This window comes from Corvus cornix, chromosome 4, assembly GCF_000738735.6.
Source record: "Corvus cornix cornix isolate S_Up_H32 chromosome 4, ASM73873v5, whole genome shotgun sequence".
NCBI lineage: Eukaryota > Metazoa > Chordata > Aves > Passeriformes > Corvidae > Corvus > Corvus cornix.
In genome coordinates, this window is record NC_046334.1 from 41,011,219 (window position 1) to 41,037,273 (window position 26,055).

A 26,055-nucleotide genomic window follows, 5' to 3' on the forward strand; every position below is an offset into this window, starting at 1 on the left:
CATGATTTTATAGGGGCTTATAAAAGGAAACAAAAAAAATCCTTTGTTTGTTCCTTAAATAGTGTAGTTGGGATTTCAGCAGACTTAGCAGAATTGAGTATGTTTGGTTTACCTGGATATACTTAAATATTTCTTTACGTTTTAACTAAAACGTTAAGACTACAGTCTTCTCCTGAAGTGTCGACGACTTGCTATTCTCACTACAATGGCCTACATTTTCCCCTTTTTCATTCACTTTGCAATTAGCAGAGGATTCGATTTTACCCCTTAACCACTCAGACCCTTAACTATCCAGAATTTCCTTATGTTAGTGGGCCTATACTAACCAGCTGGTGTAATTAGTTTTTATAGAAGTCTAGTTTTTATAGAAGACTGTTTTCCAGCTCAGCAATTGTAAAGACAAAACAGCATAAATCAGACTTGAGGAAATGGATTAGTCCTGTCCAAATGCAGGTTGCTGTTGTACTGGATTCTCTAGTGGTAGAAGTCCACCATGCGCAGCATTTGGGAAGAAGCAGCCTGGCAGGAATGGCCAGTGTGGCATGCTGAAGGGCTACTCTGAGGCGCCAGCGGTAACTGTGCTACCAGGCAGAGAAAAAAATTCAACAAAAAACCCAACACAATCCCCACCCAAAACCCAGAACCTGCTTTGCTTCTTGTTCCAAGTTTTTTTTGGACAATTTTTCCTTGCCAGACAGAGATGTTTCAAGTGTAAAATGTTCCTCAAAATACCAGTGTTTTCCTTAATTTTCGTTCCTATGCTGTCATTTTACATGGGAGTTCTCATTTTGGTTTTGTTGAAGAATTAGGAGGTAGGAACTTTTGGCATGTATAAAGGGTTTACCATTGCGTGTTTTATCTTTGTGCTTCTGTGTGAAGGGTGGTTCTGGCAAGAGAAAAATCATCTCAGATTGGCACACTCTATGCAGGAAGTCCCTAACGTTGCATTCAGGTGTTTCAGGGATGACACAGAAGTGGACCAACTGAGAGCTGTGTGGGCAATGCCAGTTGCCCATATACCTAACTGGTGTATGCTTGATGGGGGGGTGTGTGTGTGTGTAAGTACAAGGTGTAACTATTTGCATATAAGCTTGAAGAGTTAAGCACTTTGCAATACTTAAGTGGTAAGTTACACGTATTTGGAAAAATGAGGGGGAAACAGTTTTGTACTCCAAGCAAAATTTATTAGAAGTCTATTCAAGAAAAAAAAACCACAGAGACCTTTTGCTTGTAGGAATTCAAAGTCAGTTACCTGAAAGCCAGGTATGAAAAACCTGCATTTTTCTAAAATCAGATACAGAGTAGAAACAGTACTTTTTAAATATCACAGGCAACAGATATTTAAGTCTTCAATCATAAATGGCATCAAAGATAGTATTAATCTCACAGCAAAGCTGCATGCAGACCTAGTTTAAAATTGAAAGCCTTTGAATATAAAGCTTTTGCCATGAAATCTGCAATAATAAAGGTATGCTGCACAAAGATGTTTCTTTACCTTTGCCTTAATGACCTTTCTCAGTAATAAAGACATATGTACATTTAGATTTGGCTGGTAAACCATATTTTAATTAATAAAATTTTGCATAAAATGCTATCTTACAGAATTGCACTATCCAGATGTGCTTATGGTAAACAGAGCAAGAAAAGAAAAAACACATTGAAATGTTCTGTATGTGAAGAGGGCAAATAAGAAACTTAATTTTTTAAAAATCAACAACCAAATGGCTCTGTACAAAAAAGCAAACTTATGTACAAAATGCTACAGAGACTACATACATTTTGATAATTTTGATCCTTTACCCATGAAAAATGCAGCAGAAGCTTTTGCCATCTATAAGGTGCCAAAGAAACCAGATCTGAATTTTTGTTTTTATAAAGCCATAGCCATTATCATACTGTGCCTTAATGTCATTTGCTATTTATGCTTACCTTTGCTTATGGAAAATGTATGTTTTCAAACACTTGTTTCATTCAGAAAAAAAAACAACCCAACACCTCTAAAATATATCGGTTTTAATACTTGTGACTTTTTGTTCTGTCTAAATTCCTAAAAAGAATGTGTAACTTGGGTTTCATTAACATACATACACATATATAGTGAAATAAATCAGTACATGATGCTTGTGAATATTTTTCAGGTGGCTATGTTAGGAAAGAAAAAAACCAAAACCCAACAACCCTTTGCACTAACACTGTTTACTTCCTGCTTCTTTAAATTCCTGATAAGTAAAAACACTAACCTCTTAAACTTCATGTTGCTTACTATTACAACATTTTGATTACAACCACTTAATATCAGACATCAGTAGCACATTATTATTGTCTATGCTTACAGCATTGTCTGTCTCTTCCTTAAGTCCTCTTTCCCAGGTCTTTGTGCCTTTTGCACTTCTTACCTTTTAACAGAAAACACTACAGGTTTACTACAGCTTTTCATTAGGGAAAAAAAGAAAAAAGATTTAGCCAATACCATTGCACCCATTCAGAACACTTGCAGTTCTTCCATTTTTCACTTTGCTTGCTTGAGATTTTACAATCACTGTGCATTTGTTACAGCATACAAGTGCAGGCAAAAAAATCTATATTATAGTTTGTCATACATTGTAAACCAGTACAATAGGCAAACCCGTGACACAGCAATGTGGAAGCAACAAATGCTGCCAAGCTAATAAGAATGTGTAAAATCAATTTTTTAAAAAATAGTAAACAGCAACTTTCCCCTGTATTACATGCATGCTGAAAAAAATCCCACCAGACTTCATGGTAGTACCACAAATGTTCAAACCAAGAATACTTTTTCCCCCTTCCCCCCCTAACCCCCATGGCAACTCATCTGTGTACCTGTCATCAGGCTTTTCCTATTGTGTTTCACATGAAAAGACTTTAAAGCAGGGAGTATTTCAATGTTGAAATGATTCCTCTTGTCTCAGAAAAGCTTAGTTATTCACACTGTGGTCGTTGCTGTAATACTGCTGGAACGGTTTGGCAGGTGGGATGGGATGTGGATGAACTAGATGGCCTCTATCTGAGACTGCAAGCAAGAAAACAGAAGGCCAGCGTAGCATGTTTTCTAGCAGCTTTATGCAGATGTGTTGCAGAGATGCAGCATAAATAAGTAGAAAAAAAAATTTCACAGCCTCTTGACATAGTTTCCAGGGAAAGTACCAAAGAATTTGGTTCTTCTTGAGGTTCCTGAAATTAGAAGCAATAGATGAAAGATGGGAATAACAACAGAAAATCACTATGTAAGCATGGCCTTAAAATTTTTATGTTTAATATTGCACAAACAGAAAGTTCTACAGTTCCTTGCACTATATAATTTTATTTGTGAGGTTTAATAAAGTATAACTGCAGGAAGCAAAACGCAAATGAAGAGGCATATTTGATTAAATTGTTAGGTCTAATTAAAAGCTGTGCTAAAATTCTTGGTACAGAGAAATAATTTAATTTCAACAACATCAAGTCTATTGAAATAATTTGAATTTTTGAAGTATTAAGGACTAGTCAGATGATTAAGTTAGCTGTTGTGTGCATGAGGGTTTATGAAATGATTAAGCCACCTTATCTAGGCCTGGTTATGAAATTGTTGTTTGTTCAGTAATACTTGATTTCACAAGTGGTCAGTGCTGTACATGTATTTGTGTAAGTTTTAAGTTACCTGGCCTTTATAAAGAGAGAAGTAATACACAGTCCCTTCTGTGTCACAAATGACAACAATGCTATACAACAATCTGGAGGTATGTGCCAATTTGCATCTATCAATTTTAAAAGACAAAAGTGCGAAATCACCTGCTAATTTCAGTGGATTTTGGTTGGGATTTCTCCTGATAAAGCCAGGTTCAAGTTTATTACACTAAATGCCAAATATCAGGTTGTATAACAGACACTACACAAAGAGGACAGCAGAGGTTGGGGCAGGGGGGAAGAAGAAAGCAACCAAATTAAAACATACCCACAAACCATCCATCATCACATTTTTCCATCACATCAATGACATCTCCCTCTCTGAGCTCCAATTCATCTTCGTTCCTAGGAGTATAGTTATATAGAGCCTGAAACCTTAAATAGGACAAATGATGCATTTTAAAAAGAAGTAAGAGTTCCTTGCACTTTTTCTCAAGTAAAGGACATGGTTTAAACATTAATTAAGAAGAAACACTTCTTGCAAATAGAGTGGAAAAGGACTTTTTTTTTGCCTGGTGGACTTGAGGGTTAGGAACTTATAGTAAATAATACCTTCATTAGAAAGGTAACTGAAGGACACTAAAGTCTGGGTTGCAAGGCAAGCCTGATGGCTCCTCAACCAGTTGTTTCAAAAACAGACTTTTTTTTCAGATTTTTTTTTTTAATTTTAGTGCTATTTTATAGTTCAGTCACCAAACAGAGCACTGCTAAAGGAGAGTCCAGATGTGCTAGCTCTGTAACCTTCTGCGATCGGCACCTAAAACTGTGGTTCTGCCTTTAAGCTCTGTGAAGCCAGTAACTCAGCACAAGTGAGGGTACCCAGGACAGCTGCTCACACACACTGTCACTGTGGCTGGGGGGCCTCCCTGGGCTCGTCAGCGGCTACACAGATAAGCCATCTATCTCTGAGAGTGAGGGAGAGGCTTGAATCGAATCAGAATACATATGGATGGAAACTCAAACAATATTCAAACCCTGAATGTGCCTCTCCACCTGACCAGGACTGCAGATTGCAGGATAAATGGCAAGAGGTGTGCAATTACTAAATGCATTGTCTTTCATTCCTTGCCAGCTGTTAATTGAAATTCTTTGAATTGAAAGAATCCACTCTCACTAGGGGGAACTGAAGGTGTTCTTGGGCTGACAGGAAGATTGCTGCACAAGCCCGTGAGTCCTGCAAAGTCAGAATTGGCCTTTTTTTTTCTAAGCAACTGTGCCTCAGATATGACTGACTGTGTATAAAGAAGCAGGGCGAAACTGCAGAAATTGTGAAAAGGAAATATTTTTAATTTCAGAATGCTGAAGCAAAACATAATTGTATCCATTCTTTTCTCTTAAACAGTTCACTGAATTTTAAACCTTAATGCCATTATTACACTTTACCCAGTAAAAACAGGATAGCTTGCCCATTGATATGTTAATCATTCTGGCTAAGTTTCCATGGCTTAAATAAGGTGTTTATTTTAGTAAAAAACTCCTACTCCTGAAAGCCCAATGTGAAAATCCTATATACAGACTGGTGCTAGGTTTAGTTTAATGATGGTCGTCTTGAATAAACTACACTTATTTTTCACATTGCTGGTTTGGAGATTAGAAAAGAAGACAATGTTCCAAGAAAAAAAAAAATTTCTCGTGACTGGCAGTATCTTCCCAAGCCCCAAAAATCTACTTTAATATTTTAGTTTTACTAACAAAATGGAAAGAAACTGGTTGTTTAAGCAATTACCTTTAGTAATTTGTGTAGCAGGAGTAAGAACAATCCGTGCAAAAAACTAAGTTGCAATAATATTTTCTGTTATGCTTATCATCATTCCAGGAAAGCAGAGCTATGGTGATATTCCAAAAAATAATTAAATGCAGCTTCCAAGGGGACAGGATTTGCAGATGTAATGTGTCATGAATAGGATTCAAGCCAATTACTTAAGTACAGTAACAAGAACTTCCCAATTAGCTCTCTTTGTACTTTAGAAACTGAATCTTAGTCATTTATAGATAATCCATTTTAAAAATTCCTTTGTAGTAATTTCATTCTCCCTATGCTAATCTAAGACTTTCTTCAGTATGAAAACTCTACTAGCATTTACAATACTGACAGAAAACATATTCAAGAGAAAGAATGGTTAGTTGGCCATTTAAATATATTTCTAATTTTAGGAATAAATTACTTTAGTCATGAAATACTTATACTGTATTGAACAAAATGAATTAGACAATTATTGCTTTCAAAACTGAGTTAGGTGCTCCAGTACACTCAACAATACCAAAAGCAACTTGTGGTTTTAGAGAGACTAAATATCCAAATCTAATTATTTATCTGTGGTATAGGTATTTGGTAACTTTTTGCCCCTCATTTCTATCTTCAAATGACTAAGGAAAACCTAAAAATATTTTTAGATATTATGCCTTAGCTACACTTTATGAAGAATGATCTAATAGGGCATGTGCTGAAGTGCTCTGATGCTAAAGGAAGAATGGCTACTGGTTTCAGCGATCACTGAAGCAGGACCCAAGTGCAAGACTGGCAGCGGGGGGGAAGTCTTGAAACAATCTTGCACTAAACTTGCATTTTAACAGCCAGTACTGAAATATCCCAAGCACTTACAATGTTTGTCAAAATAAGACTTGAGTTCTAGCTTCTTCTCCGGTTTTCAGAATAGCTTTCTTGTATCTCATATTTGAATTGCACTTGTAAATCACACCAAAATGAGTGAGCCTGTGTTCCTGTGATCAACATTATCAAGTTACTTTTTTTCCCTCTATTCACATCCAGAACTGTTTCTGAATTATTGTATCAAGTCAGTAGAACAGATCAGTCGAATCAATGTTAAATCTGCAACTGTCATTTTGCTGAGATGTAAAACTGGAGAGAATAAAAAAAGTCAAAATCCCTTCTATAAATATAGACAATGGAGAACTGTTAAGTTGCCATGTCTGCCTGCACTGAATGTAAAATTAAACAGATAAGGCTTTGCCCTCTGGGACCTTCTTGGACATCTTCCTACATCATGCAGTTATCTATAAATCTGTGAAATCTCTTCATAATTGTACTTGGCAAGTTAAAAAATTCTCTGATGATATGCTGGCTGTTGCTCAAATGTTAGGTTTTGGTTTAGTAGACAAGAAGTATACTTACGGTTCCCCCCCACTGTGTATGTTTTCATGAGAAAGCACAGGGCGCTGTGGCTGAAATGAAATGATTTGAAATGTAATAAAGATTTGCAGTTTAAGGTCCAAGTAGCTGGATAGGGGTGTAACACATAGTTGCTCAAGAGTTCATATTCTACCTTGTGTAAAACCATGGCCCATTCTGCCCCCCTTCCAACGCACAATAAATTCTTAAGAGATATGACAAACAACTGAATCTTGGCATGTTTAAAGATCTGATTTTTGGAGGTGATAATAAAAACTAAACTGTGAACTTCATCAACAGTCCATTCTATTTATAGTATAGTACAAAATTAGAATAGAACCCTGCTGCCTCTTCACTGTGAAACAGAAATAACATTAGAAAAATCAGATGCAACTGATGAACATCATACATTCTTTGGGTGAAATATATTTTTAGATAAGCAGAAATAAAATCTCCTATACATAATGGCAGAATCTAGAATATTCACAGATGAACAACATACCAATTTACATTACACACACAGAGTACTAACTTGGCAGGCATAACATGCTATGCTTTAACTAATTCTGTTTCATCTCAAGCCATGCAGGCTGTTGGGAGGCAAAGAACAGAAAAAAAAATTGAAAGAATACATTTAATTGTGTGAATATAACAATTAACAATTTTACTTCAACAGAAAAAAGTAGTTTGTATTTCCAGTGCAAAGCTTTGTGAAAGGAACTATGTTCCTTCTTAATGGAGCATTACTGGCCACTGATATTCAATACACCTGGATGCAATGGAAATGAAAAATACTAACCTTCTACAGAAACCATATCCTGCTTAGAAAGTCATTGACTTATATTGATTAGAATCTGGCTGGGGCCAGAAAGTGCAGGAGCAGCTGCTTGGGAAAGCTCTTGATATGAGCAGGGATCATATTCTCTGTTGACTGAGGATGCCCTCTGGTCATGCTGTAGAGACAAGTCTGGGAACCATATCTGTTTTGGGAGTGTGGATATCAAACACTGCTCATAGCACTTTCTTTCATGAATTGAGTAAACTGCAATCTGATCTTTAAGCCATGGAATTTGTCTTATTGCCCCACGGTTCTCTCTTGGTTTGACTATTTCAGTCACTCTTTTATCACTCTTGAAGAGGATACAGTCTTCCAAGAGAGGAGGCAGCAGTAAACAATCCACAGGCTGATGGCAAAAATTGAATGGAAAAACACAGGATGCAGTTTGTTAGGTTTTTCCCCCCCCTTTTCCCTCTCAACATCTCCATATGAAATTAGTTAAATTTCTTTTCAGCAGTTTCTATGAATATGTGCAGAAAACATTGTGAACAGTCTGTACTTTAGATTCTATAGAGTATAACTTTTAAAAGGTGCCTAAATATGCAGGCAGGTAGATCACAGATTTGGTTTTTTTTTTGAATTCATATTATGGAATGCTAGGTGGGAAAGAGTTTTTCAAAGAAAAAAAAAATTGTTTATACTCTTTACTGTCTTCTCTCCCTCACTTAACTCTCCTCTGCCAGTGTACAAGAAAGATGGATAATTTTTACCAAAGAATAAACAATAAAGATTGCAAATTAAACAGTTCTCAGTAAACCTCCTTCAATGGCTGGCTTGTCAAGCAAGAGGAGAATAGTCAGAATGCTTTGTATTTAGACTGGAATCTGACCTTATTTGCTGCTAATCTTTCATCAGGTCTGTAACCGAGCTGAATGCCAAAGATAGTCAGAGATGCAAAAGAACTCAACTGAGGTTAAGGACTTTTCCTATAAACAATAGAAGTAAAAGTCCTAAACAATGCTACAAATGATTTAATGTGTTGAACATAGTACCAAGCCGGGAAGAAACTGGGTAGGCTAGTATTATCTTCTTTTTCTGCATATGCTTCGTAAAATGCTCTATTGCTAATTAATTAAGTAGAAATAGATAATAAGAATCAAGGCAACTCATGATTTTCAACTCTGTTATTGCCTCAGAGAAAACAATCTTTTGACAAAATTACAGTCTTGGAGAAATAGGGTGAAGTAATTGGTGGTATGTCTGAACAGGGCAACCTTGGAGCTTGCTACCTATTTTCCACAAGAATGCATTCCACAATAATGCCCCCAGCTGACATCCAGAAGCTTTCTCCCTGTTTTCTTTCCCTAAGCTCTCATTCCCACATACAGTGGCACTGGCTAGACAGGGGACTATTGCAAAGATTTCTAGTTTTCAACTGCACCTCAGTTTACTAGACCATCCTACTTCCTGGGAAATATTGCAGGACCTAATCCCAAAAACATTAAAAACTGTTCCAGTTGTATGCCTGATTTTCATGCATGATTGATACTGCACTTGCATGTAAAAGTTCTGTAGAGTCCGGAGCATACAAATTAGGTGCATGGTATGTGCTCTTGTACTTTTGGAACTAAAGTCATAAATACACTACACATTGACCAATACACTCCTCTTAATACATTCCTCTGGAGTAATGTGCAAAATTAAAATAGGGCTTAATCCCTTTTTTACAGCTCTCATTCCTAGTTGGACTTTCTGCGAGATGGTGTTTGTCTGCTACTACAAGAATCCTGGCCTTCCTAGCATTGAGCTGTCTTTCTTCACTGATGAAGAAAGCACAGTCCCCTCATACCTGGAAGCAAACAGAGGCCTGCCAAAAAGCTGAGACTTTGAAAGTTACACAAACCTGCATATCTTAAGCTAAAATTCAAATTTTAAAATTGGAGGCACCAGAAAGATGATCACCTATAATCAGCAGCAACAGCATGGAAAACAATTCAGCTCTTTACCAGTTTTAAGAGCTAAATGTTAAGAAACCAATGCAAAGGACAATTAAATCCTAAACTGAAAGTAAAACATAAGCCATAAATTCTCATTCTCATATGGTTTAGGTTGAGGGTGAGGTTTTGGTGTTTGACTTTTTTTCCCCCCTTTTTCATAATGTAGATCACCTTTTTGAGCAAAGTCCATGCAAATTCTAAACAACCTGACTTTCTGGCTATGTAAAAATATTAGAGCTGTGTTACAGCTATGTTACAGATAAGAAGGGAAAGATTAAAGAGTATTAAAATCTGTAATGACACTGCTTGGGTAAAGAGGACAGTATTGAGTGAAAAAAATATAGCAGGAGCAAAACACTTTGAAAAGAAGGACATGGATTCAAACGCAAAAATTCAATCTGTATACATGCAAAAGCCTGTATACACACAATGAAGTGTAAATTTTTGACTCTTAGAGGCTGCAATTTTAATAAACTAAAAATGCTTTGAAAGAGAGGAGTAATTTTAATAAAACCAGACTAAATATAAAGAACCAGACTAAATACAAACATCTTGTTGCACTGGAAATACCATGCAGTACTGCAGAGATAGAGAACACTAATAGATTTATGTAATAAGTTCAGACACACACAGACCTGTTGCCTTTACTCAGTCATAGCACAGAAGCACAACAGGAAGAAAACATAGCATATGGATAGTATTGAGACACTTGGGTAAAAGCAAAATACTGAAAGACTAGACACTGAGCTCCTTGTCCATGGAAAAGCTGTTGCTGCACACTGGGCATCCAGTACCATACCCTGTGTGAATAGCTGTGACCTCTGACAGGTGAGCTGCAGGATCTCTTAGTCATCACTGGGCTACGAGGAGGTTTACCCATAACAAATATCTCCCTCTTTAAATTAGCCTAGAAGAACCATAAAAACTTTATCAAGTGAGAGTTTAAGAATGAAGCATCATAGGATTTTTGCTGCTTCATTCAGACATGCAAACCAGACATGCTTTTCCTGATGGTAAAGAGCAACTGTTACAGGTAGAAGGAAGGGTACTATTAGTATACAATATTTTCATTGCTATCACTGTATCTTTTTTCCCCAAGGGTTTGCTGCTCTGGCACATGCCCTTACATGTTACAATTAAAAGATTAATCACATATAGCATATGCAGTTGGAACAGTTACTGCATGTGTACCCACGAAGTAGGTCAGATAGCAACACAGAAAAGCTCAACAGCACAGAGCAGAAATGCTACCTTAGAAATACCAATGGCAAATGTAATTCCTTGCTGATAAACAAAACACATCCCTTGGATTTGCATTTAGAAAGCAAGTAAATACTTGGTGGAAAGTACTTCCTGAAAATATCCTCATTTTGTTAGCATCACTACAAATCAGCTTCATGTTTGTCAGAATTCAATTCTTAATGGGTGTGTGTGCAGAAAATGTAAATTCTCAGGGGTGAGTTGGGGGGAATGTGAGGAGAGTGGAGTGCTATATCACAAACCTTTTCTTAGGTATTTGTGTCTGTCAGTAGGATGTAACTAAACAAAAAACCAGCCCCCTCTTAGGAGAGGGGTGAATAAGAACAACAAAAAAAGATACCAAGAGAGGCCAAGGAGGCAGAAAAACGTCAGCATTTCTCCTTAGGATGTGTCTTCAGACTTCTTTTTTTGGAGGACACATCCCTCCCACCAACATTGGTGCAAAGTGACACTTCCCACCTACAGCTCCTTGTATTCCATTTCCCACATCCCTCGTCATGCTTTAGTTTTGAGCCACGTACCAAAAATATATACATGTCTACATATGTGTATATATACATATCTATGTGTTTTTAAATTAACAAAAATTCCTGAAGTAGAAGAACTCTCTGAAGAACCTCCCTGCACCTGTGATATTTGATTCTTCAAAATGTTTTGTTCTTTCTACTGTGGCAGTTGAGAGCAGAATTTAATCACGGGCAACATGCATAAAGAGAAGAGGATAGGAATTGTCCCATCTTCTCAAACCCAGCCTGTGGCCTAAATAGCAAGAAATGACAACAGCCAAAACCTGTATAAAATATAGTATAAAGTTATACTTTATACTATATTTTAATCCAGCTCTCTATTCTGGCAATGTAATCAGTGTTGACTGATTAAAACATCTGTCATTGGTAGGAGTGTATCTAATTATTTTGGCAATTCTTAAATAGGTAAGTCTATACTGATTTAAGTTTATAAAGGAACCTGTTCCTTAGAATTAAAAAATAATCTAAAAAAATTTAAAAAATAATTGAAAACAATAATTAAGAGTTAGAAGTCTGTAACAAGACCCCAGACCTGTAGTTCTTCTTGGTTCTCAGGCTCTTGTGTGTGCAAGATGGAGTCATCCCCGTGGTTCTTGGTGTCTTGCCTCCTGCCTTGCCCAATTAAGAGCAACTGCCTTGGAGGTGCCCTGGGGCAGATCTTTTAACTCTCAGAACATATATTCCTTCTATTTATTTTCAGCTTGGATTAACACACCTTCCTCAAATAAGGGCAAAGAATATAAAAATCACCTAAAAATAATTTCAGTTAGATGAGGAATGTTCTTAATTTGTCTGGTTAGGCTAAGCAAAAGCATCAAAAACACTATACCAACTGCTAAACTATTAAAAGTTGCAGAAACAAGCGCAGTTCTCTGTTTTACCCCTTTTTGGAGGTGAAATAAACCTAAGGTCATGACAGATTCATGCCCTGGAAAGAAGCCTTATGTCTCTTCCCTACTTCAGAAAAAAACCCCAACAAATCTGCTTATCTTAAGACTTCTTTAAGTCCTTTGTGTCTGTGTTTTCTGTGGATGCACATTGTAAGATGGGGTAGATGTTAAAAAAAAGAAAAAAAAAAGGAGGGTATTTATGACATAGATGTAATGATGCAATGATCACTTTTCTAGGATAGTTTCTCTTTACATGACTTTTTCTCCTTTTCATGAGCAGATGAATCTTCTGGAAGTCAGCACTGCAAACTTACTTTGTCTTTCTAGAGCAAGTTTTCATTTTTCTGCCACAGAGCTTCAATGCTGACATGAACTGTAGTCCTGAAGAGGGAATAATCCTTGTCCAGTCCTTGACTAACAGAATTGGTATTTAAAACATGACTCTCTGCAGTGGTGCTTTACTGTGAAATTTACAACTGTTCTCCCAAGCTTTGGATTAAAATTGAAAACAGAAACACAAGTGTTATCTAGTTTCTTCATACTTGAAGACAGTTCTGTTTCATTCAATTAAGTAAGTTACACTGGTATCCTGATATGGACCTGAAATTGAGTCGAAGGCTTTCTGCTTTCCTATAATTGGTATCTCCTTAAGCTATTTAATTGTATCATAATGGTTATAGTTTTACCTTGTGTTTCATTTGAAAAAGGCCTATCTTAATACTCCATTCATTATGTTATTTAATATTAGTAACGAAAACAGTACATCTGAGAAGATCAAACTCAGTGTTAGCCTTGCAGTTATTTAATAGACACGAAGATTTGCAACAATCCATATTCAAGAGGTGCAGTTACCTTTAGCTGTAGTGAATCTTTCTCCTGCTGATGTAAGGGTTTAGAGAGGAGAGGAGGTGAGAGGGAAGCAGTAGGCAGGGATGCTGTAGGAACGGAGTGGGAAGTAGGTGCCTTGGCAGAGGGAAATGGAAGATTAGAAGAAAGGTGGAAAAGAGGATCAGTCTCCTGATGTTCCAGCAGAAAGCGGAGCCGGCTTAAATGTTTAAGAAATATGAGAAATAACTGTGCTATAAAACTGTTATAAAATCAGCTGAACGATGTCAAATGCTCAATAAGGAGACATGTAACTAACCTGAACAATCACAAACCTCATGCTAATCTTATTATTAGTCATCTACTTTTCTGGAGAAATTTCTTGCCTCAGTATAAAAAAAGTTGCCATTTGTGGCCATGGACTTCACCTCTATTCAGTTTTTCAGGTCATTTAAGGGTAGAGGTAGCTTGCAAAATTTAATAATATTTAATAATTAAATAGTTTGACATTAGGCCTAAAATATTGTCCTACGCACCTGACTTGCATGTTGACAGTCAAAGCAACTGTCTGAAATGTCTGCTGAAGTAAGTGCTGGACAGAAAAAAATCTATTCTGAAACTTTGCCTGGAAACAAACTGTGTAGTTATATTGTGGCATTTAATGGCCAGCACACATTTGGGATAGTTCAATGATGTACTGTCCCAAAGAGGAACTGGGGAGGGCTTCAGGAGGAAGCATTTGTCTAACTGCCAATCACAATCTGATCTGTTACTGTTAGTCAGATTCTCGTAAGAGAGGCTGCTATAAATACATCAGCTGGTGAAGTGACACCTGTGAAGCACAAACCGCAGAGTCTCTGCAGGAGGTACATGTCTCTCCCTCTGGAGGCTGTTGACAGCATTTGCTTGCTGGGGCCTCTCTCTCAAAAGGGGCAGCACGTAATGGCCCAGTGAGGGAAATGGTTCACTGGCTTTTCACATCAGAAGCTCCTCAGCAACCAAGGACAGAAGGGAAAGGACCAACACAATTGATATATCATGGAATTTACAATTATGCGTACGCCTGCTTCTGAGAAGGGACTGTCCCCTAACGCTGACAATTTTTCATCATGGAATCATAGAACATAGTTCGAGTTTGAAGGGATCTTAAAGATCATGTAGTTCCAACCTCCCTGCCATGGGCAGGGACACCTTTCACTAAACCAGCTTGCTCAGAGCTCAGTTTTATCGAATGCAATTGTGTAAAATTGTGCCTGTGCACAATACAAACATGTAAATACAAGGAAATGCAGAGAATAGATATACTGAATTATCTGAACACAGAAGTCAGGGTTGTCAGAAATTAAAATACCTTATCAATATTTGGTGAAGTGTATCCTTCATAGCAATCCTTAGAATCTTCTCCACTTGCTATTGGGAATTCTAAATTGTCATGTACCAGATCCTCCTCTATATACAGTCTTGTCAGTTCTTCTGTTGTGTCTTGTGCTCCACCGTAGAAATCTATTTCTTGAGGTTCTGACTGATCCCCTATATTAAGCGGCAGATCTGCAGTACAGATTTCCTCTTCATTTTCAGCACTTGCAGCTAGCACTCTGGACATGGAACCTCCTTCATATGGCGAAGGGATGTTACGGATAGCGCCATGTTCACCTTCTCTTGTAGTATCTGACAAATCTCTAGATAATTCGATAACTAAAGGTTCTTCAATAACTAAAGGTACTTCAATAACTAAAGGGTCAATTATACCTTCTAAGTCTTTATCTTTTCCTGACTTGGTATTGTTGCTGACATGCTTATATGCTATGTCATGAGATGAGCTGGCTGAAGATGAGACAGAGGGAGATACAAGAAAGGACAGAGGAAGAGCTGTAGGAGAGCTGAGAGACACCTCTGTGTTTGGCATGAAGTGACCATCCTTAACATGGCGAATGCTATTACCTGGGGCTACCATTTGGGAGGTAGCTAATGCTAAAGAATTGAGTTCTTCTAAGTCACAAAGAAAACTGTCTGGAAGTGATGGAGAAGTTAAGTTGCACATGTTTGAAGGTGAAAAACCAACAGTCCTTGAAAACAAGTCACTAGAGTCAGCCTGAAGAATCTTTTGATCAATGTGTGACCAAGAGGAGGAAAGTTGTCTGGAAAGTGGGGTCAGTGCTTGAGAAGGCAACTTCAAAAAAGAAAAACACGGGAATTGAAATAGGTAAGTATGATGGAGAATTAGGATATGAGTAAACTGGAAAAGAAAAATGTCTGTGCCATCATCTGGATTACAGGGTAGACTTTCAGTGACCATAGGTGTCTGAAATCACTACTACATGAATCAGAACAGCAGGCAAGACATTTGAAACATGATACTGTATCAGGTTCTGGCTTAGGGCATAAATGTCAAACATTAAGACAGATCTGAATCATTACATTAATGAAGGCAACTGCATTTGATCTGCTAAAGTTATGTTACTTATGGTGCTCTATTAGTGAGCCTGTCACAGGTTATTAAATCATACAATTAATAATAATGAAATTTTCTCAAACCATTACTATTATTTTGAGAATAGCATTTTCAGAAGTACACCTCAGGTGTCATTAAATACTTCTTTCCAAGTATAACAACAGAGGTAATTTCTAATTATTCAAATGTTAATACTTCTACTTTTTCTTAGTACTTCTGAGTAAATGTTTAAGAAACATCTTTAATACATTGCATACTTTTATTAAGGCATGAGCAGCTACAGAATGCATTTGTTTTTCAAAAGTAACCCTATTAGTTCAAATGATGTCTACATTTGTGAAAGGTACACACATTCAATTCAAATTGGATGTAGGCAGTCAACAATGCTTTTAAAATAGTGACAGCACAGTACACAACAGTATGCTTTGAGTACCGTTACACAATATTGATTGAAGTATCCTTCTGGGAAAAGAAAGGTCCTTGTCTAAGAATGAGAGACTGGTGAGTCATACGTACACAGCATCGGTAGATATCCATTGCTTCAGTAAATACTGAAAATGCATTTTTGTTACTATTAATCCTCAAAATTAAAACTGAGTAAAAAATATTTTGATCTCATCGTTAGAACTATCCAAAATAATTAGATGTACACCTCTAAGTTATCTGGACTACTACAGACTTTAAGTATTAATGTAGTAGAGAAAAATAATTTCAAAAGTCTACATTAATGTTGCAGAATAGAGAGGTTAGTTTACTTACCTTCTGCTTGAGTTTTCTTGAGGCAAATAGCTTTATATTATAGTTAGACAAACCTTTGTTACAGAGTCTTCTGTACTAAAGTGAACAGTATAGACTGATAGAAGGCAGTCTGCTAAAACAGAGCTAGGCTGTTACAGCAATATTCAGTCTCTTTCTCTCATCTTTCCTCTTAAACAAGTGTCCCTAACCTGTGGTTTTAAGGTCAGTAATACTGCTGAGGAGACTTCACCATTTTTACTTTCCCATGGCTATAAGCTGCGCTAGATCTAAAGATATAGATGGATTAGGCCAAGTTACGGAGAGCAAAACTTGCTTATTTATTTTATTGCCATTAGGCCAGACAAGTTTAGTGCAATTGCTCTAGCAACAAGGAGAGATATGTGGTAAAAAACTCCAAAGGAATAGGGAAAGTGGTATCAGAAAGTGTGGTAAACCCTAGAACACCTTCATGACTGCTGAAATTCTTCTAGGTAGTCAGGAACAACACGTCTTCTTCATGGTATTGCCATTTCTGAATACAGCTGAATTCAGGAAAAAGATGTCTGTTTAAGAGTCTCAGTAGAAGTTGGTGGTTTTGGGGTTTTCTTCACCTATCACTGCAGAAGTATCCTATGTTAAAAGAAGGCTTCTACCAATTTCCTTCCTTAGTAATAACTAACTTAGTAATAATGGCAGGATAGTTTTGTAATACGGATGTAAATGCTCTGAAGCACCACCTGTGCTCAACAAGGATTATGGAACTTTAGCAGGATACCTTAGAGACAAGCCTGCTCCATAGAAAATAGGGAGAGGCATCTCTGGAATATGGAGCACTTAAGCTCCCTCAAACTCTTGACTTGCCTTCAGGACCCTCTGGATTCCTGTAACAGTAAGGGGCCCTAGCTTATGAATACCTCAGTTGGCAGCTACAGAATTTGATGCTACTTGAACAGTTTTGTGGTAATAGAAGAGAGAGGATCTAGTTCTCTGCTGTGACACATTCTGGAAAACCAGACAAGACCTGTTCTAGCAACTGTCCCAAACTAATATTTAGTCCTAAGTAATATTTTCAGAGGCTACCGTTGCATATAAATGACATCTTCTGGTAGCTTTTTACAACCCCAAAGCAATAAGCAAATGTGGAACTTATTTCAAAGTTGAAGCATGTGAATGACCACCAAGTATACAAGTAGACAGAAGTAGAAAAGGGGACAAAACCAAATGAAACATGGATTAAAATCAGGGTAAGTTTATAATTACACACAAAACCTACTGCCCATGCTGAAGAGATAAGCAACAAAGGTGAAGAGGAAGATCTAGAAAAGTTCCCATCTTGAGTGTTCAAAACAATTGATAACATGTTAATTCTAAGCACAGTTTGTATGCAGAAGCTTCCTTAGTTTCTTTCACTGCCAAAAATGTTGTGTTCCCCGCACAGGTGACTGTGAAGCCTCACAAGTGAATGATAAACCAGAACACAGGAATCTTTCTGCAGCATTGTCCCGGTTTGAGACAAGTCACCCCAAGACAAGCATCCTGTAGCATGATATGTGATGGTTATCTAGACTAGGAAGGAAAACAATTCGGAACCTACGATACACATCTGGTGTGAACAATATACAACCATAAAGGTCTGAATCCAAGTTCATTGACAATGTGATGACAATCATCTATCTCACTCCTAAATGAAACAATACTGTCAGTTTGTACCGCTCCAAAGAATGTACCAACAGCCTCCTCCAAGACTGCGAATGGCAAAAGGAGGAAGGTTTTGGTACAGAATCACTGGCTGTTCTCCTTTGCTTCAAATGGTACTGAACTGCTCTTGGCAAGGTGTGTCTTGCACTCTTATGGAACTGTCGGCTTTTAGGACAGCTGTGCTACGGGAATGTCTTCACATTGTACTACTAAAAGGCAGCTATACATACCCTTAATGCTCAAATTCTTGCTAAGGTTCCCAAATAAATTTTTCTCTATTGACTTGACTTTTCTGCCCAAATTTTGCCTGGTTCTACTAAAAATAATGTAATAGCCAATGAAGAAGAGAGGATAAATCCTGGCAAAATATGAGACACACTTGTCTATTAAAAATAATTTATTAACAACATAGTAATGCAATTCTACCTGTGCAAGAAAGAAAATGTTGTGTACTTAATGCCTAAGTTATGTATTATGTTAAGAAAAAAATTACAAGTCCCTCTAAACCCACTCTAGGGGTGGCAGCTAACATCAGAAAATCCTTACCTTAGTTGAACTTAAATGATGTATTCTGTCACTAGAATAGCTTTGGGGTATTGGAGGGTCGGGATAGTCATCAACACTTTTTGATGGATTCTTTTTGATGACTTCTACATAGGAAACAGGGAAGATGCCTTGTTTGTTGGTTCCTGGTATTTTACCTTCATACCAGTTTTGATCAACTCGCTTAAGAAGAATTACTCTGTCTCCCTGAAATGCATTATGAAAATGAGTTATCAGCACATACATTGGAAGTTAATTCTGTACATAACAGGTATTATTTTACCACATAATAGTATTTTCCCTGCAATTCTGTTTCCCATCAGTCTTTAGCATCATCTCCATTTTCCCATTTTTCCTCCCATTGATAATCACCATATATAAAACTACCATCCCAGTAAAATGAGGGGTTAGGCATGGACTGAAAAGGCTGTTCTTTTATCTGAGGGGAATCTCATGTAGTCCCCTCCTCTTACTTGGGAGATTAACATTAACACTTCTCTTTGGAACATAACCTGTTTTAATTGTTGGTCAAACCGCTAGCTAATGCCCCAGTGATAATATGCAACAGCAACAGCTATGCCCATGTTTTCTTAAGAGTGATAAAAGTTAAACAATGAAGTCCATGCAAGTGCTTTGTTATCAGTAAAACTGGAATAAGTGGAGGTAGAGAACTAAAAAGTGAGTCTACTGGAAATACGAGAGAAAGAAGTGCTTTTCCTGTGTAAAATGGGTAGGGCCTCACTGTTTTTAGAGACACTGTTTTTGTAGAAATTGAAATTTTGGGTTTCTTTTTGTTTCTCTAGTTGATGTGTGGAGTTCACTACAACTGTCTTTAGTGAGATGGAACAAAAGAAAACCAGTGCAAGTCAGCTTTTCAAACAAACCAAAATTGGGCTGTCAAGATTATGATCACCACAAAAACCACAAAAGCTAATTTTAAAAAGAAACAAAACATCGAATTACCCCAACCCCTAATTTCTCTAAGTTCCTATTCCTGGGTTTTTTTTAGACCTCTTTGACATTTACTACTTTCAAATGAGTAAAAAACACCCGTTACTTTCAGTAGTGCTGGATTAGGCTCTAGGTCAGCAACAAACATCTCTAGCCTTACTTTTTTGTTCAAAATAAAAACAAACCATTGAAAAGCTTCTATGAACTCTAATTCTTAAAAAAAAGAAAAATGTAACGGGCAGAACTTCCCAGTGGATGAAAAGTACACACTACTTATGCTCAAGTATTTAATATCTGCAATAATAAAGTTTCTCTACAGTGTTAACAGTCCAGTGTCTAACAAACTTCAGAAATTAAAGTTATTTTGCTCATGTGCAGTTCAGTATAGTCACCAGGATGTGCACAGGAAAGATAATAGAACATTACAAACAGAGAACTGTTATTAAATGAAATATTTACATTCACAAAAATATATCTGAGGCTTTTTCTTGTATCTGTCTTCTGTAATTTTCTATTTATTCTGTATTTAAAACCTTACCATAATAATTGTGACAGCAGGAATAATAATTAAAAACAGGAATAGATAATGGAAGTGCAAACTCAAAATTTAGCTGGGCAGTTAGCAGATAATTGCATATGCTATTCTGCCACAATCCAAATTAAAGGCACAACACATTTACACTATTTGCAGATAGCTGAGACAGACTGCAAGCCAACAAGCTATTATGTCAAGAATTTCCTACCGTGGTATATATAGTTTTGTGCATTGCAAATCTTGCATGTAGAGTGCACCAAAGCACAGTATTTATGCATTTATTGATTCGGTGTAGCAGGAGACACTATAACAGTATTTTGATGGAAGATAGTTCTCAACTGTACCTTTCTAAGTGATAACTCCACATTTGTGTCTGCACTGAAATTATATTTGGCAACAGCTTCTCCAATCTCTCCAATCTGTGCAGGGGGAGGTGGCCTGGCAGGCTGTGCTTTTTCTGGGGGAAAAAGTTTCTAAGGAAAAAGAAAAACCAGATTTTCATCATTCTCATGTGGTTTGTGGACCTATTACCCAAATTAAGTAAAGGAATTAAAACAGAGAACAAACCTCAACATAAGAAATTGGGAATATTCCAACTCTTCCATGGTGCTCACCCTCATACCAGTTTTGATCAATTTTCCTGAGGATATAGACAGTATCTCCTTTCTTAAAGGACAGCTCTCTGTAACAAATTTATTTATATCAGATGTTTATAGCTTTACATTTAACTCTTCTCCCTGCATGGCTCCTGAGATCTTTACAGTTTGGAACTGAAACAGAATGTAACAACTAAACATTTGAAGAAAAAGTGTCACAGCTGTGGTACATTTACCAGTTGATCATACCATATAAAATCAAATTACTCGCATTTATAAATCCCATGCTTCTGCTCTACACTTTTTTTTTCAAGACAGCAATTCAGAAGCATGAAGAACACAGGATTATGTCCTCATCATTTCTTGATACTCAGAGACTGTGATATGTTAAATGTTAGATATCAAAATAAGGGAGTTTTTAAAATCATTAAGAATATTTTCAGATCCTGGCTTGGGAGATCTTTGCTGTACCATCCATTTGGTTTTTCAAGAGCTGATGTGCTGCTCTGGTAATTTCAGTTGTGAGTTTTGTCCTAGACAGAGCTAATGTAATTCTAGTGTCAATGTTTGGCCATATCTAAAGATTGTTTAAATTTAAACAATCTAAAGAATGTTTAAATGATCATTGTAACAACAGCAGAAATGAAATGTAGACATTCTACTTTGACTCTCTCATATCCTGAATTAGTGGTTCCCAATCTTGTTTTTGTTACGGACCACTGCTTTTTGTGTTGGTATGTGACATGTCACATCCTGCAGAAAGCCTGTGTATATTAAGATAGACAGGAAGATGCTGAAGCATTATACAGACCTTTGATAAACTCATTATCTATGACCATATTTTAAGCACTTTACTCTCTGTCACCTTAATGTAATTCACAAGAAACAAAGAGCATTCAGTGGGTGTCCCTCACAACCGGTGCTCTAGAAGGCTGAAGATGTACAGCTATTCATATGTTCAAACAGATGCAATGGAGAATATAGTAATTGAAGACATTTTTATTACAAAGTAACTTCTCACACAGTTTGCTAATGCAGGGACTACTGTGACAGCAAGCAGGGTCCTCATGTCCATGGCATTTGCTGTTGAAACTGGCTCAAACACCAGTTAAGTGGTAGAAAGAGTTTGCTTGAAATAGGAATTCTTAAATGAACAAAAGTCTAGTACTTACTTAGGAGTTTGAGCTTTAAAGTCATATACAGCTCTAGCTGGCAGTTTCTGAAAAATAGGCAAAGTGATTAATACATTCAGGTAGTATTACTATATGATAAATGTGTTTCAACTTCTAAAAAGGTGACCAAGATCCAAAAAGAAAAGGATGAGCTTTACAGTGGTTCTTGCAGAAAGAGGCAGTTAAATATATGGCTTTCTTTTTTAAGGCAGTTAGGTGTTTGGGACTTAAGTGTTCTAAAAACGGAAATAGCTAAATTTTAATGCAGACTACTCTTCAACTTTAAGAGAAGCACTAAAGTAAATAAAAAAGTTAACTATGTCAATGTGACTTGTAGGCAACTAGATCTCTAGGTACAACATAAATACACATACTTAATATCCTGTAGTATTTTAGGTGCCTTTTCTGTTATCTTTAGGCTAATTTCAATTGCAAATGATGAATTATGTTTATATATATATATATATACACTCTGACAGCTGGAAATGGTTGGAATATTTTTAATTTCTATAATTACATTCACAGTTTTAAGAAAGCACAGAACTGGAGGTGATCTGAGTCATCTGTGCAGCTCTCCTGCTATCACAGACAATCACATTGTATCATTTCTTTCATACATTCATCAACTTCTATCACCAAGTATGTGTAAGCTCAATATCATTTCAAAATTAAACCTGTAGAACAGCCCTAACTCTCCTCACCTGTATGGCTGACACACTTTTACTGTTTTCAAAGCTGTGATGAAAATATGCACTGTGATCTGACCCAACAGCTTCACTCATGGACTGTCTGCATCTGACAAGCAGCCAGGACCAGATACTTCAGAGGAAGGTGCAAGAAGTGATAAGCAGTACCACACAAGGGTATTTGGTAAAGTGATTTAGTCTTCCTCTGCAAGTACTTGCACAGGTAACATTGCCATGTTCTAAAAAATGGCTCTCTAGGATGTACTAGTGACTAGAATGAGCTGATTATGCTATTTCTGAGAGATACTATTTGTAATGATGTAACGGTGCACATCTTTTTATGACAGGAATAAAAAGGGACACTTGTAAATTTTGCATTTTACCTTTATTCCAGAGCAGGTGTTCTTGACTGGGTTCTCTCCCTTCTTGTCATTTTAAGACTAGCTAATCTCACATACCTAGAGTGCTGTCTTCACTACAATAAAAAGTCCCTAAAGTTATTACAGGGATCCTGCCAACTTGAATTTTGCAATACTAAAGCAATTTTCCGTTACAGATCTCCTTCAAATAAGATAGCCTAAATTTAAAAGCATTTTTCTGTTTGTTGCTCTTATTAAAAACAGTCTTTTAGACAGGAGGGGGTATTCATATCAACTGTAGCTAAGCCCTTTTCAGTCTTTCCTGATTTTGGTACAGCTGGTACTGTAACTACTAAAGCAAATAACAGAAGAAAGGGGGTAATATTAAAAGAACAGTGGAGCTGTTTAAATACAAAATACTTTGAAATGCACAAAATGTGCTGGAAATAGAGATGCCTTTCCCCTTTCATATTTTTAAACCTTTTAAAGTGATCTTAAAAATAGCCTTTTTAAGTATTTTATGTATTTTCAAATTGAAAGATGACTTTCTATGTCATTAGATTCTTTAAAAGAAACACACAATATGGCTCCTGGAACTTTGTTAGCCTGTATTTTGTAATAAAAAGTCTTTCTTTAAAAAAATCAGACTTTAAATCAAATTGCAGCAATATAAACATGTCAGTGGGGTGTAAATGGATCTGAATTCAGTTCTAACCATACCACCATTTACCATAGATAGCCCAGAGCAAAATCTTAGCAAAATCTTATATATTAGCAATTAAAATATAGTAATCTTTTATGCTGCCATTATTTTGTGCAATATTTTAAAAAAATCAACTGAAATTGTTAACAATCAATGGTCTGTAGATGGTGGTTAATTTAAATGTACTTTACAATTTGATAAAATCCATGAAGCCTGTTTGGAGAGCATTTATAGTTATAGGTCTATAAGCATTCTTAAGATGTGGAATAATATACTTTATTTTTCAATAAGTACTTTTCAGTGATACTTTGTGTTCCTTTAAAGGTGGTATGCTTGCTTCCATTTCCTCTTCCAAAGCATTACTACAAGCAATCAGTATCTAATTACAGTCACCAACTGCTACAGATGTTAGAGACTGCTCTTAGGATAAGTAGTTTTGTCTAATCCATTAACAGCAGTGGTTTGCCTTCCAAACAAAAATAATGGTGAAATATAGATGTTTTGTATCAGTTTTGAAACTACCAAGGCAGTTTCTTTGGGTAACACTTCGGGTTTCTAAAGAGCCTTTCCCCAGTCACATCTGTTCTTTTTATCTGTTCCAAACACGCACTCCCCTTAGCTTTGACAGAGCTGATCAATGACTAGTGAATTTATGTCCAGGTCTATTTAATAATAAATAGAAGAAAACTGCTTATCTTACAAAGCTTGATATTACTTAATTTCTTGAAGTAACAATCTCCTTAATGAAAAAGGAAGATGCTGATCTGTATGATGATAAGTAACTGTTCCTTTGGTCTGCATTTTTATAGTGTCTTACAACCAACACAAAACTTGTCTCAAATATGTTACCAATTTTCCACGTGGATATTGCTGCGTTATTTAATGTTGTTTCACTACCTCTTTGTCTGTAGTTCCTCTTCTCTCCCTTGGAGTACATCGTCCCACATCAGTGAAAGCAGAAGAATAGCTTCCAGGAGACTCCTGGTCTACTGAAAACAGAAATTATGTGAAACTACAATAAACAAAACCATTCAAATCTGTGATACTGCTTGGTTTCATTTAGGGGGGTAAAAAGATATTGAAATCTATTGTTTTACCTTTAATAGAAAGCAAAGCACATGATATGATGGTAAAGTGCACCTTTAAAGGAAAAAAAGAATACTAACTTTAAGCAAAGGCTAAGGCTGTCCTCTGATCCAGAGCAGAGGAAACCATATGATAGAGGATTGAGAGGGCATATTTATGCCTCACTGTGAAAAGGAATGCTCCCCTACTGGGCCAAGTGGAAGACATGACAGCAGTACTGGGACTTCATCAGGTTTCATGACACTGTTTTGAAATGCCAACACTATAAACACATAATTACATGCACAACACATGATTCAAGCATGCTTCAATGAGAAAATGTGAAGAAACATTGTTTCCTCCTAAGTGATCTAAGATGCATTTCTACTTTACCAGGGGCACATGTTAGGCAGCACAAGGGAATTTAAAAGGATGTTACTTCACAAAAACAATTCTGTTTTAAGAGATGGAATACAAATCATATTACTTACCAATCTATGTGGCAGACTTCTCTAAAGCACAGTTTACCAATGTTTATTACAAGATGGTGAATATCTTCTCATGTTTTAATAAGAATAAAAATCAAAATCTTATACACCCTATAGCTCTGCAAGTTGCCAATGTGAAATGAAAATAGAACTATTTAATGAACTGCCTCTTAACTTCTGAGAAGTACTGTTTTAGTCTCCTACTACCGCAGTGGTACCTTCTAGTGGAAATGCGATTTATGTTTGTCTTCCTTTTACTTCACTCCCACAATCTGTTGTTACCAAGCTCACACATTTCTAAAGAAATACAAGTGGAACAAAAAAAAAGAACTGAAAGCATTAAATCCATTCTAATTGGTTGTTGGCTAGGCCACAAAAGAGGCTATTGATAAATGCAATGGAGGCAAAGAGATGAGATAATTTTATTATTTATGCTGTTGGTTGCAAGCATGTCATTCCCAACAAGTATATCACAGCCCCACATCTGGACAGCTTTTTTGATATGGCATGTGTTCGTGAATGAAGATGGATGCCCACTGCATAAACCTAAAGATACAACGACTCCAAACATATCTATTTTTTTTTTTTTTAATTCCTAGCAGTAAGAGAAGGATATGGGTGGGAAAGAAGTGAAAAGGCAGAAGTTTTAGGACAAACAATTTCCTTTTTTTTCTCTACAGCTCCTTATGCAGTCAATATTGGTAGTTTTCAGTCATCTATGACCTCCAGGTCTCTGTGTGGCTGGCACACAGGTCCAACAAAACACGAAACTTGATTAGAAGTAGACCTCAGCCATGACCGGTGCTAATGGAAACGAAAGGAATATTCTGCTTTACTCATTCTCCATGCTACTTCAGGGATATTAATGTTGACAGAGTGTATTGCTTTCCTCATGCCAGGCTCCTTCATAGCTGCAAAAGCTATTAGAAATCCACATTTACTTTACACTATGGATTTCCTCATTTTCACGGACTGGAA

General features: G+C 36.7%; 1 protein-coding gene across 43 annotated transcripts in view; it reads right to left on the reverse strand.

The window, feature by feature from the left end:
* Positions 1–1,162: 1,162 nt before the first annotated feature.
* Positions 1,163–26,055, reverse strand: part of SORBS2 (sorbin and SH3 domain containing 2) — a 198,610-nt gene continuing 173,717 nt past the window's right edge. For 20 of the 43 annotated variants that reach the window (XM_039550401.1, XM_039550402.1, XM_039550398.1 and 17 more), the window contains 11 exons: positions 24,422–24,513; positions 21,777–21,823; positions 20,576–20,690; positions 20,353–20,481; positions 18,526–18,729; positions 14,443–15,261; positions 13,119–13,229; positions 10,389–10,496; positions 6,818–6,867; positions 3,953–4,059; positions 1,163–3,192 (listed from right to left, as the gene is read on the reverse strand). In XM_039550401.1, the coding sequence (XP_039406335.1) occupies positions 3,131–3,192; positions 3,953–4,059; positions 6,818–6,867; positions 10,389–10,496; positions 13,119–13,229; positions 14,443–15,261; positions 18,526–18,729; positions 20,353–20,481; positions 20,576–20,690; positions 21,777–21,823; positions 24,422–24,513 (1,844 nt within the window). In that variant the 3' untranslated portion in view covers positions 1,163–3,130. The remainder of the gene's footprint in view (positions 3,193–3,952; positions 4,060–6,817; positions 6,868–10,388; positions 10,497–13,118; positions 13,230–14,442; positions 15,262–18,525; positions 18,730–20,352; positions 20,482–20,575; positions 20,691–21,776; positions 21,824–24,421; positions 24,514–26,055) is intronic. The other 23 variants (XM_039550423.1, XM_039550435.1, XM_039550425.1 and 20 more) reach the window with 8 other exon arrangements.